Genomic DNA, 12,550 nt, shown 5'->3' on the forward strand with positions numbered 1-12,550 from the left:
GCATTTAGACAACATTGTCACATAATTTGCAGAGAACCAGCAGGTTATTCATAATGGATTCAGCTGGAAGAAAGCAATTCTGAGCAATGACATAGTTTCCAAGAAATCAAACAAGGTGCGACAAACATCAAACATGTTTAATTACAAACCAAGTAAATGTCATGAATCAACTTGGCTAACTATGCGAAAATCAGGACCTAACCAGAGTTGAAACTACATGACAACATTAAGACAAGCAGGATTGTACATGAAGTGTCATAACATCAAAATTACGCTAACTCGAAGAAATCCAAGTAACACTAGAGGGGAAAGAGGGTTTATATAGTAGTATAAATTGAACGAGCAAACTAGGAAATATATCAATTAAGCACAAATAAGGAAAGGAAATATCACATGCAAATCAGAATTGGTAGAGGGGATGGAGAATCTCAAACCCTAGTTGGGTTCAATGGTCTGAAAATCGAACCAAAGGTGCAAATCGCTCCTTGTTGAGCGTATATAGACGGAATACCGCCCAAAATCCAAAGATTCGAGTCGTTCCAGTCCGATCTTGAAAGTGGTACTTGCCTAACTCCAATAATGGGAGAAGGCTAATAAGGTAAGTAGATCATAGATAGATTCCATTTCTAGGTTATAATCGGAGAGAAATCAAGCAGCGACGGCTAGGGTTTGTAAAAGAGAGAAGAAGATTCGAGAGAGTCTAGAGGCGGCTGGTTGAGAGAAGTGGTATCTAGGGTTAGGGTGAGGGTTTGTAAGGAGAAAGGGCTGGTTTATTATGGGTCGTTGATGTCGTTGATCATTTAAGGTCAACGACCAAGATCAAATAGGAAACGAGGCAGGTTAAACGTAACAGAACGTGGCCGGATTTTAAAAGGGGGTCCTTTGGTTGGGCTGTTGAAGAGTGAAATGGAATGGGCCAAAGGTTTTGGGCCTAATTTTGGTCCGGAATTAGCCCTATATTGGGTTATAAATTAAATATGCGAAATGTATTTAAAATAATTTATAAAAAATAATTAATAAATAATAAAAGTAGTATTTATGCAGTAAAATGCTTGAAAATAATAGCTTAACATTATAAAAATATAAAAATACTATTTTATCACAAGTAATGTAATAAATATAATTATGTATAGAATATAGGCTATTATTGCAAATATTGTGTAAATAACTCAAAAATACAAATATAATAATGAAGCAAAATAATATAAGACATACATGTGGGTGTAAATAATAAATTTTGACGATTAAGTTATCACAAAATTTGAAAGGACAGTTAATAAATATTTGAGATATTTAAATGCAAGAAAAATCAATTTTAAAGCTTTAAATATTATGGAAAACTATAGAAAATACTTATATGACTCTAGTAAATTGAGTAATGATGCAAAATGATATTTTGAAGGTATATATATTATTTTTTAAAATATGAAGGCAAAATTGGGTATCAACAACTCCTATGGTTGATTCAGTTCCTGTAGTGAGGAAGTTTCCAGATGCGTTCCCCACAGACCTACCGGGCATGCCACTCGATAGGTATATTCATTTTGGTATTGACTAGGTACTGGGTACTCAGCCAATATCTATTCCACTGTATCTCATGCCTCCAACATAGTTGCAGGAATTAGAGAAGCAATTGCAGGAATTGTTAGATAAAAGTTTCATCAGACCGAATGTTTCACCTTGGGGTGCACCAGTATTGTTTGTGAAGAAGAAAGATGTTTCCATGAGGATGTGCATTGACTACATGCAATTAAACAAGGTTACCATCAAGAATAAGTATCCACTTCTACGCATTGATGATTTGTTTGATCAGCTTTAGGTTTCTAGGGTGTCTCCAAGATTGACTTGAGATCAAAGTACCATCAGTTGAAGATCAAGGCTTCAGACATTCCTTAGACGGCCTTCAGGACTCGTTATGGGCATTATGAGTTCTTGGTGATATCTTTTGGCTTGACTAATGCCCCAACAGTATTCATGCATTTTATGAAAAATGTGTTCCAAACTTATTTGGACTCTTTTGTCATTGTATTCATTGATGACATTCTGGTATATTCCCGTAGTGAGGAGGAGCACGAGAAACATTTGAGGATGGTGCTCCAGGTTTAGAGGGAGAAGAAGTTATATTCCAAATTCTCTAAATATGAGTTCTTGTTGAATTTGGTGGAATTGTTGGGCCACATCGTGTCTAGTGAGGGGAATAAAGTGGATCCGAAGAAGATTGAGGCAGTTCTGAGTTGGCCCAGACCTTTTATAATCATGGAGATTAGGAGTTTTGGGCTTTGGCTAGGTATTACCATCAATTTGTGGAGGGGTTTTCATCCTTTGTAGCCACATTGACTAAGTTGACTTAGAAGGGTTCTCTATTCAGGTGGTCTAACGAGTGTGGGAAGAGTTTTCAGAAGCTCAAGACTGCCTTGACCACAACTTCAGTTTTGGCTTTACCTTCGGGATTAGGATCATATACCGTTTATTGTGATGCTTCACACATTGGCCTCGGGTGTGTGTTGATGCATGATGGTAGGGTGATTTCCTATGCTTCGCATCAGTTGAAGCCCCGTGAGAAGAACGCGCTCAAGATTTGGAGGCATTACTTATATGGCGTGCCTTGTGAGGTGTATATGGATCGTCAGAGTCTCCATCATCTATTTAAATAGAAAGATTTGAATTTGAGGCAGCGGAGGTGGTTAGAGCCGTTAAAGGATTATGATATCACTATTCTATATCATCTACGGAAGGCCAATGTAGTGGCATACACCTTGACTATGAAGGCGAAGATCATGGGGGGTTTAGAATTCATTCTAGTTAGGGAGACGCCTTTAGCTATGGATTGTTCAGGCATTTGGCAATAGATTGGTAAGATTGGATATTTTGGAGCCGAGTAAATTCCTTACTTGTGTTGTATCACAGTCATCCTTGTTTGAGAATATTAAGGCTCGCCGGTATGATGATCCCTACTTGCTTGTCCTTAAGGACACGATGCAACATGGTGATGCTAAGGATGTGACTATTGGTGATGATGGGGTATTTTGGCTTTCGGGTCGAGTTTGTGTTCCTAATTTCGATGGCTTGAGAGAGTTTATTCTTGAGGATGCACATATCTCGCGGTATTTCATTCTCCAGATTCTATGAAAATGTATCGTGGCATATTATTGGTAGAGGGGGATGAAGAAGTACATTGTTGGGCATGTTTCTAGGTGTTTAAATTACCAACAGGTCAAGTATGAGCATAAAATATCGTTTTGTTTGGCTCAGAAGAATTGTATACTTAAGTGGAAGTGGGAGCGCATTACCATGGACTTCGTGGTCGGGTTGTCATGGACCTTGAGGAAGTTTGATGCCATTTGGGTCATTGTGGATCGGTTGACCATGTCGGCGCTCATCTCGGTCATGACTCCTACAATTCGGAGCAGTTGGTTAGGATCTATATCAGGGAGATTGTTAGCCTGCATGGTGTACCTATTTCTATCATCTCAGACTGTGGCACTCAGTCTACTTTGCACTTTTGGAGGGCAGTTCAATGTAAGTTCAGCACGCAGGTTGAGTTGAGTAGTGCATTTCACCCTCAGACGGACAAGCAGTCCGAGTGGACCATTCAAATCTTGGAGGATATGTTGAAGGCATGCACTATTGATTTCTGTCATGACCCAAATCTGTGATAGGTCAAGACTGCACCTAACGCCGCCGTTAGGCAAGCCCACAAGTGTAACTACAATTGATTTACCCCTTTTTAACTATTTTAATACGAAAGTTTTTCCTTTTTAGAGAACACTTTAAACTAGAATTCATGCAACTTTGACAAATCTTTTTATACAAAATACCAACATAATAAGTGCATACTCTACGGTGGTAGAAATGACAAGTACAATAGTACATAAGTGCTGCAAATCCTCAAAACCTGGCGTCACAAGTACATGAGCAATCTAGAGAATATACAAAACTACTAAAAACTAATGTCCGAAAATAATAAACAGGAATAATAAATAAGGTGGAAGGAGACTCCCATGTTGCAGATCATATCAAGGCAAGTAGCTCACCACTAAGTCTCCGTAGATGATCGGTTAAGCACCCGTGTAACCACTGGGGGAACCTATCTCAGTACCTGCACATCAGCGCAGAAATGTAGCGTGTGTACGAAAAACAATGCGTACCCAGTAAGTATCTAGTCTAACCTCAAAAAAGTATTGACGAGGGGTCAACTTGATACTTACTAGAAGTCAATAATAATAATAAAAGTGCATAAAGTAGACATGGTGAGCATATAACATGTATTAATGAGACGAATAAAAGAAACGACAATAAATACAACAGGAGTCTTTAACGCGTCACCAACATCTTATAACTGGCCGTGAAGGCCCTAACTCAATTATATCCAAACTCGAACCTATTTCGATTATTAAGCACGAAGTTGCCGAGGTGAACGACCCGATCCCATAAGAATAGTGGTACATAGTACTGCCGAGGCGAATGGTCTGATCCATAAGAATATTGTTACCATCATACTGCCTGGGCGAACGGCCCGATCCCATAAGAATAGTGTTATCATACTTCCAAGGCGAACGACCCGGCCCCATTAGGGTGGGTTATCATACTGCCGAGGCAAACAACCCAATCCCATTAGAGTAGAAAAGTTTACCTTGCTCGCGGAAGTACTTGCGAGACTAGAAGACATGAATTTTTTTTATAGTTATTAAGTATTCTTCAATTTTACGAAATAAGAAGGCTAAGTCGATAATTTCAACTTTAAATCCCCAGTCTCAGCTCTATTCAAGACAGTTAATACGCATGATAAACACAACAGTACAATTAAAAGCATAATGTGGATCTAAGTCTACCCAGACATATCATGGACTATAGCTACACACGGACTCTCGTCACCTCATGCGTACGTAGCTCCCCACACAAGTAATACACAACAAAGATGCACCTAAAGGGATGAGTTCCGTTTTACAAGTTTAGGCAAGAGACTTACCTCGTTCTAAAGCTCACTTCCGGTCCACTAAGCTGCTCTTTCCCCAAGTAGATGCCGAACAATCCGAAACTAGTCAAATATTATATAATTTAATCAATATATACTCAAAACTTTATAATTTGGCTATTAGAGTAATTACCCAACCTAAATTGGAAGATTACTAAAATTCACCCTCGGCCCAAGTGCCCGGATTCCGGAAATATTTTAAGATAATTGTTACCCATAGCCTCACGAACTCAAATATTTAATTTTTACTTAATTCCATAACCATTTTCGTGGTCAAATCCCATTTTTATCAAAACCTAGGTTTTTCAACTAAACCCATAATTTCTTCAATTTGCATGTTAAGAATCTGCCCAAAATCCGCGTATTAAACTCATATTAAGTAGTCATTACTTAACTCACGATGATGGGTGAAAACTCCCTCTCCAAGAGCTCCATAATCGACCACCCCAAGTGAAAATGAGAGAAAAAGAACCTAAGTCTAATTTAAATGCACCCTCATTGCCCCCAGCGAATTCGCACCTGTGGAAGCATCGCCGCTTCTGCGGGGCTTCTCCTGCAGTCGATTATCTGCATCTGCGGAAAATGCACGACCCAGGACTGATCGCAATGCGGCCAAGCTCCGCATCTGTGAGCCTGCTTCTGTGGCTCGCCTCGCGCACCTGCGACCATGGCCATTCCGCCTCCCTCCGCATCTGCGGTCCCTCTATCGCAGAAGCGAATTTACTTCTGCAGAAACACTGGCCAACCCACTCCCAGCTGCTTCTCCGTTCATTAGCTCGCTTCTGCGAGCTGGCACCTGTGGCTAATTCCATGCAGGTGTGAAAACACCAGACCTGAAGCCACCAGCAGCCCCTTATGTCTAAATTTGAGTCCGATTCCAATCTGTTTCGCATCTGGGACCCCATCCAATCATACTCACACATCCAAAAACATAATATAGACTAGCTCACATGGTCAAAACTCCAAAACAACATCTAAAATTACAAATTTGGATGCCAAAACGCATGAATTTGACATGAAGCTCAAAAATTTCTAAAAACACTTCCGCGTGTCTGATTCCTATCAAATCAACTCGGAATGACGCCAAATTTTGCGTGCAAGTCTTAAATCACCATATGGAACTATTCTCAAGCTCGAAATCCCAAACGGACCTCAATAACACCAAAGCCTACCCTAAACCAAACTTAAAGAACTTAAAACCTTCAATGCACCAACTTTCAACATTAAGCGCCGAAACGCTCTCGGTTCATCCAAAACCTAATCCAAAACGTCGTTTATTCTAAAGTCGTTTATTCAAAACGTTGACTCAAGTCAAACATGGCCATTATGGGCCATTATTAAGGAACTAAGTGTTTCGATTTCAACCCGAACCCTTCCCAACCCGAACCAACTATCCCCGCAGGTCACAAAATAGTAAAAAAAACATACATGGAGTCTTAATTAGGGGAACGCAGACCTAGAAAGCTAAACGACCAGTCGGGTCGTTACATTCTCCACCTCTTAAATGAACATTCGCCCTCGAACGGTTTTAGAATCATCATGGAGTGCTGAAAAAGTGTAGATATCTGCTCCTCATGTCCTCCTCGGCTTCCCAAGTTGCTTCCTTGACTAGTTGACCTCTCTAGTAGACCTTCACCATAGCAATATTCTTGGACCTCAACTGGCAAACTTGTCTGTCCACAATGGCAACTGGCTCCTCTTCATAGCCCAAACTCTCATCTAGCTGAACCGTGTTGTATTATAGCATGTGCAACCTGTCGGCATGATACCTACGGAGCATAGACACATGGAAGACCGGATGAATTCCCGATAGACTAGGAGACAAGCCAAGCTCATAAGCAACCTCCCCAACTCGCCTCAACACCTCAAATGGGCCAATAAAACTTGTGCTTGGCTTGCCCTTCTTCCCGAACCTCATGATTTCCTTCATCGGCGAAACTTTCAAGAGAACCTTCTCGCCTACCATAAATGATAAATCACACGCCTCTGATCCGCGTAACTCTTCCATCTGGACTGTGTTGTGCGAAGTCGATCCTGAATCAACTTTACCTTATCCAAGGTATCTTTTACTAAATCGCTACCATATAACTTAGCCTCGCCGAGCTCAAACTATCCGATGAGCGAACGACATTGCCAACTATATAAAGCCTCGAATGGAGCCATCTCGATGTTGGATTGATAACTGTTGTTATAAGAAAACTCGGCCAAGGGCAAGAATCTAACCCACTGACCTCCAAAGTCACTGACACATGTTCTGAGCATATCCTCCAGAATCTGGACTGTCTGCTCTAACTGCCCGTCGGTCTACGGATGAAAAGTTGTGCTGAGCTTTACTCGGGTACCCAACTCACTCTGTACTGCCCTCCACAAATGCGAAGTTGTTACAACCCAAACCACAGGGCCGCGACGGGCACCTGGTTCCTTACACAACCGAGTACCAATATAACATATCTTTCTTGTCATACCATCATGGGTAAGTGGGCCACAAGGGTCATCATGAGATAACAGGAATAAAACATAGGGGAATACTAGACATAGGACGACCCAACATGATATAGAAACTTATACATGTGACATACGGGACTATAAGGCCGACATGATCATTTATATACTCAAAACATAGGCCGATAAGGCCATACAAGTATCCATATATATGACATCTATCTACAAGCCTCTAAGAGTATATAAATATCATAATGGTCGGAACAGGGCCCAGCCATACCAATCAATACATGTCCAAATCATACTGACCATATAGGAAACTCCGGAGCAAGTGAAGTGCACAAACACCTTCCGCTGAGCTGATAGCCTACTAGGAGAACTCTCAACCTGTCTATCGGGACCTGTGGACATGAAACACAATGTCTCCAGGAAAAATGGATACCAGTACAAATAAAGTACCGAGTATGTAAGGCATGAAAATAATATATAAAAGACATGAAAGAAACATGGAGTAAAGAACTCAACTTATATTTCTGAATAGCTATGTGAATCAGGAAAAATTTATAATATCATGCATGTGCATATAAATATCATACCATGCATAGGTATATGCGTACATAACATCATCAAGCCTCTGAGGTCATCCCATCATATCATCTCAGCCACTGTGGGCGAAATCAATAACGTATACCAGCTGATCAGGTGGCGGTGCGTATATAATTCCATAACCTTTCCCCATACCCCATATACATATAATATATGCGTATATAACGCCATATGGTCATGGGTCAATGTACAAGTATAAATGGATGCAATGCATAATGAAGTAAGTCAATAAGCTTTCTCGGAATGTCATAAGATCAATATGCCTACGGATACACTTTAGCAACTTACGTATTTTTTGGATACCCATGAACAGAAGATATAATAATAGGACACATGGAAAATTAAGACATAGGCACCCCTAGTATTTCTAAAAATAAAATCATTTATGAAAGTTGCGTGCTTGCTCGTTTCATTTGTATCATATGGATCATGCCAAAAGGGAAAGAAGGGATAACCTTAACATACCTCAAGTCGTCAATGTAACTCAACAACAAGCTTATGACAACTAGCGCACCAACCCTATAACAAAGAAATATGTTTACAACTTAGATGATGGTGGTATATCACGTATCTCAAATGATAACTCGATTCTAAAATAAAACGGGCAGCATTTCCTCTTATTTCACTACTCCCTCAAGCCTACTATAGGCGATATACAAACACACTACAATCAGCAATGCAAAAACAATCCAACTACAATTTGGGACCTTCAATAGAACATAAACCCCAAATATACCATAACACACCCAGTCAATCAGTTATCAATTAACCTAAAATTGCAACGACGAGCGGCCAGCCTACTACCTTACCACATGTGGCATTTCTCCACGCCCTTCATACTTCCAAACTCCATAAATCTGCAGCACAATAGGCCAACATGAGTGGACTACAAAACAGTCCACTAAAAGTGAAATAAATCAAACTCACTGCTTCCGATCACGTCCCGTGAGTTCTAACTGTTAGGAAACGAATTTATCAACTTTCTTTGATATATAAAAGCTTAAATACAGACATTAGATGTTTTCCTAACTATGAATTGCCTTCCAAAACTCAAACTACAAAGAACAAGAGAGGTGATATAGCGATACTTACGTCGTAGGGATCGTTCTAATGTTATCGCTTCTTGATTTCGTGCTCGTTAAGCTAATATACTTTGAAACCCTAGAAGAGAGCTTGTGGATATGTTTATGGATGTTCTCAGGTCGTGTTCTATGAAAAAATGAAGATAAACACGGCCTAAGACCTATATATATATATATATATATATATATATATATATATATATATATCATGTTTGGAAAGGTCAAAGAGGTTCTAGCTTGGCACCCTCTCATTGGCCCATCTTCCAACGCTTATATCTTATTATCCGGATGTTGTATGAACAAACGGTTAAGAGTGTTGGAAACTATATTCCAAGACCTTCAATTTTGTATATAATATGTCCCAAAAGATATCCCATAAAGCACACGAAAAATATTGCTCAAAAAGCAGGTTAAGATCGAGCATCAGAAACCCGGTGGATTATTGTAGGCTATAGAGATTCCGACTTGGAAATGGGAATTGATTAATATGGATTTCATTATAGGCTTCTGCATAAGTTCGATTCTATATGGGTTATTGTTGATAGACTTACAAAATCAGCCCAGTTTCTGCCTGTCAGGACTACGTATGCAACAGAGGATTATGCAAGGCTTTACATTAAGGAGATAGTACGACTTCATGGTGTCCCTAAATCTATTATCTCAGATAGAGGTGCTCAATTTACAGCTAATTTCTGGAGGTCCTTCCAAAAAGGATTGGGGACTCAGGTAAGTCTTAGTATAATATTTCATCCCCAAACAGACGGACAAGCTGAGCGTACTATTCAGACACTGGAGGATGTGCTACGGGCTTGTGTGATGGACTTCAGGGGTAGCTGGGATGATCATCTTCCACTTATTGAGTTTGCATATAATAATAGTTATCATTCTAGCATTCAGATGGCTCCACACGAATCTTTGTACGGACAGAAGTGTAGGTCTCATATCAGATGGTTCGAGATTGGGGAAACTAAGTTAGTAGGACCAGAGTTGATACAACCGGTAGTTAAGAAGATTAATCTTATAAAGGAAAGGCTATTATTAGCAGCTCAGGGTCGTTATAAGGCCTATGCAGATAATCGACGACGAGACTTGGAGTTTCAGGTAGACGACTAGGTATTCCTAAAGGTATCACTGATGAAAGGCATTATGAGATTCGGTAAAAAAGGAAAGCTTATCCCTCTATACATCGGACCTTATAAGATCATACGCAGAGTAGGCCAGGTAGCATATGAGTTAGACTTACCTTCCAACTTGGAGTCTGTACATCCAGCTTTTCATGTGTCTATGCTCCGCAAGTGTATTGGAGATCCTTCTAGAGTCGTTCCAGTTGACAATATTCAGGTCACAGAGCAACTATCATATGAGGAAGCTCCCATTGCTATACTAGATAGACAAGTTCAGAGATTGAGAATTAAGGACGTAGCTTCAATTAAAATACTTTGGAGGAACAAGAATGTGGAGGAGATGACTTGGAAAGCTGAAAGAGATATGAAGTCTAGAGATCCTCACTTGTTTCCGCTTCCGGAAGAGGATCGGACTGAGACATCATAGCCTTTAGGTACATATATGGTACTTGATTCTTATGTTAGTTATTGTCATTGGTCGTGTGAGGCCATTGGTGTTATTGATGATTGTAGCCCTGTGTGGCTTTGTGTTTTTGGGTTTTATGTCTGACAGGTTGGTAGTAGTACCATTATAGAGGAGACTCTGCCAAAATTTCTATAGATCTCTAGGAGTTTAACATTCGAGGACAAATGTTTCTAAGGGGGGAGATTGTTACACCCTGTGCGTCCCAAGGTGACATATAATGAATATGAGACTTGTTAATCATGATTTAAATAGGTTTAAAGTCTTAATATGGCTATATATTATGTTTTGATAGAAAATATAAAGTTTGGCAAAAGTCAGATTTAAGTTGCGGAAAACCGACAAAGGATTTGCCTTGTAACGGAGCTTTTTGAGCAATACATTTCGTGTGCTATATGGGATCTCTTTTGGGACATATTATATACAAAATTGAAGATCTTGGGACAATTAGGGCACTGAGCAAAAAACTCTGCTATATCCTTTTTCATTCCGTCCCACCAGTATATTTCCCTGATATCATGATACATCTTTGTCGCTCCTGGATGAATAGAATAAAGAAAATAGTGAGCTTATCCCATAATCTGCTGGCGCAACCATGCCACATTAGGAAAATATAATCGACCTCGATATCTGAGAACTCCATCTCTGGTAATATCAAATGGTGCATTCAGCACAGGATCCTCATACTGGCGTTCCTTCACTTCAGTTACTAAAGAGGATGTTGTTGTGTCCTGAATATTAACTCCGGTATGACCTGAGCCTATTAATCAAACTCCAAGACTAGCTAGCTAATGAATCTCATTGGCTATCCCACTCTTCTCTGGTTGTAAATATGATAGGCTACCCATAGATCTACGGCTGAGGGCGTCGACTACTATATTCGCCTTCCCCGGATGGTATAATATATCAAAGTCATAGTCTTTCAGTAGCTCCAACCATCTCCTTTGGTGTAAATTTAATTCCTTTCGCTTGAAGATATTTTGAAGGCTCTTATGATCCGTATAGATATCAACATGAATGCCATACAAATAGTGCCTCTACATCTTTAGTGCATGAATCACCACGGCTAACTCTAAATCATGGGTCGGGTAATTCTTCTCGTGCTTTCTTAGTTGTCTTCAAACATAAGCAATTACTTTTCATGGTCGTTCTGCCACTTGTTGCATTAATAAATAGCTTATCTCATAGCCCATAAGTACTGGAATTTCCTGTAACTCATATGATCTCAAATGTCATCTTTTGATTCTTTTTCTTCCCGTTCATTAGCCACGATAGGTGCCACTTTTTTATGGAGTGCATACAATGTTGTTGTGAGACTGTTGTTACAAGACCATTTCCTCTTTATGTCACTATACTTAAGTTGAAGCCTTCTTCCTTATTCCCTCAGCTAGTCTTTCTTTGTAGTACTTAAGAGAGACCATATGGCTCTTGTAAAGCTGCGAGCTTATTAAATCGTATACCCGAAAGAATTTTTGTTGTTCTTACTCACCTATAATTATCCTTAATTACTTACCTTCATGCCCTTGTGCTCGTAAGGTTGATTCTAAACTGAAATTTTTGACAGTCTTCTCGGTGGCACTGTTTTTTTTATTTTCGCAACACTTATACGATACCTTTAACAACCCCAACTCCTATCTGAATATTTCTCAAGGATTATGATGTCATCATATTTACGAGACTGAATTTCCTATGTTGGGTTTCACTATGTTTATCTTGCACAACCTGCTGATTTGTCTGTATCCTCTTGTTTAACCATGGCTAGGCTCTTCCTGAATCAACTACTTACTACTCGTTAGTCCATTCTCATATCTATATTCTGCATAATCTCTCTTTGGTTATATCCTTTGTCTTAACTTAC

At 39.7% G+C, this 12,550-nt stretch overlaps 1 protein-coding gene across 1 annotated transcript; it reads left to right on the plus strand.

Moving 5' to 3' along the window:
• Positions 1-10,239: 10,239 nt before the first annotated feature.
• Positions 10,240-10,656, plus strand: LOC138901492 (uncharacterized). The gene has a single exon (XM_070189262.1). The coding sequence runs from the start codon at positions 10,240-10,242 to the stop codon at positions 10,654-10,656; it is 417 nt and encodes a 138-aa protein (XP_070045363.1).
• The last annotated feature ends 1,894 nt before the right edge of the window (positions 10,657-12,550 follow it).

This window comes from Nicotiana tomentosiformis, chromosome 11 (genome assembly GCF_000390325.3).
Source record: "Nicotiana tomentosiformis chromosome 11, ASM39032v3, whole genome shotgun sequence".
Taxonomy (NCBI): domain Eukaryota; kingdom Viridiplantae; phylum Streptophyta; class Magnoliopsida; order Solanales; family Solanaceae; genus Nicotiana; species Nicotiana tomentosiformis.

Bases quoted from the DNA above. Each gene is read 5' to 3' on its own strand.
- LOC138901492 (XM_070189262.1), top strand. From the start codon at position 10,240: ATGAAAGGCATTATGAGATTCGGTAAAAAAGGAAAGCTTATCCCTCTA.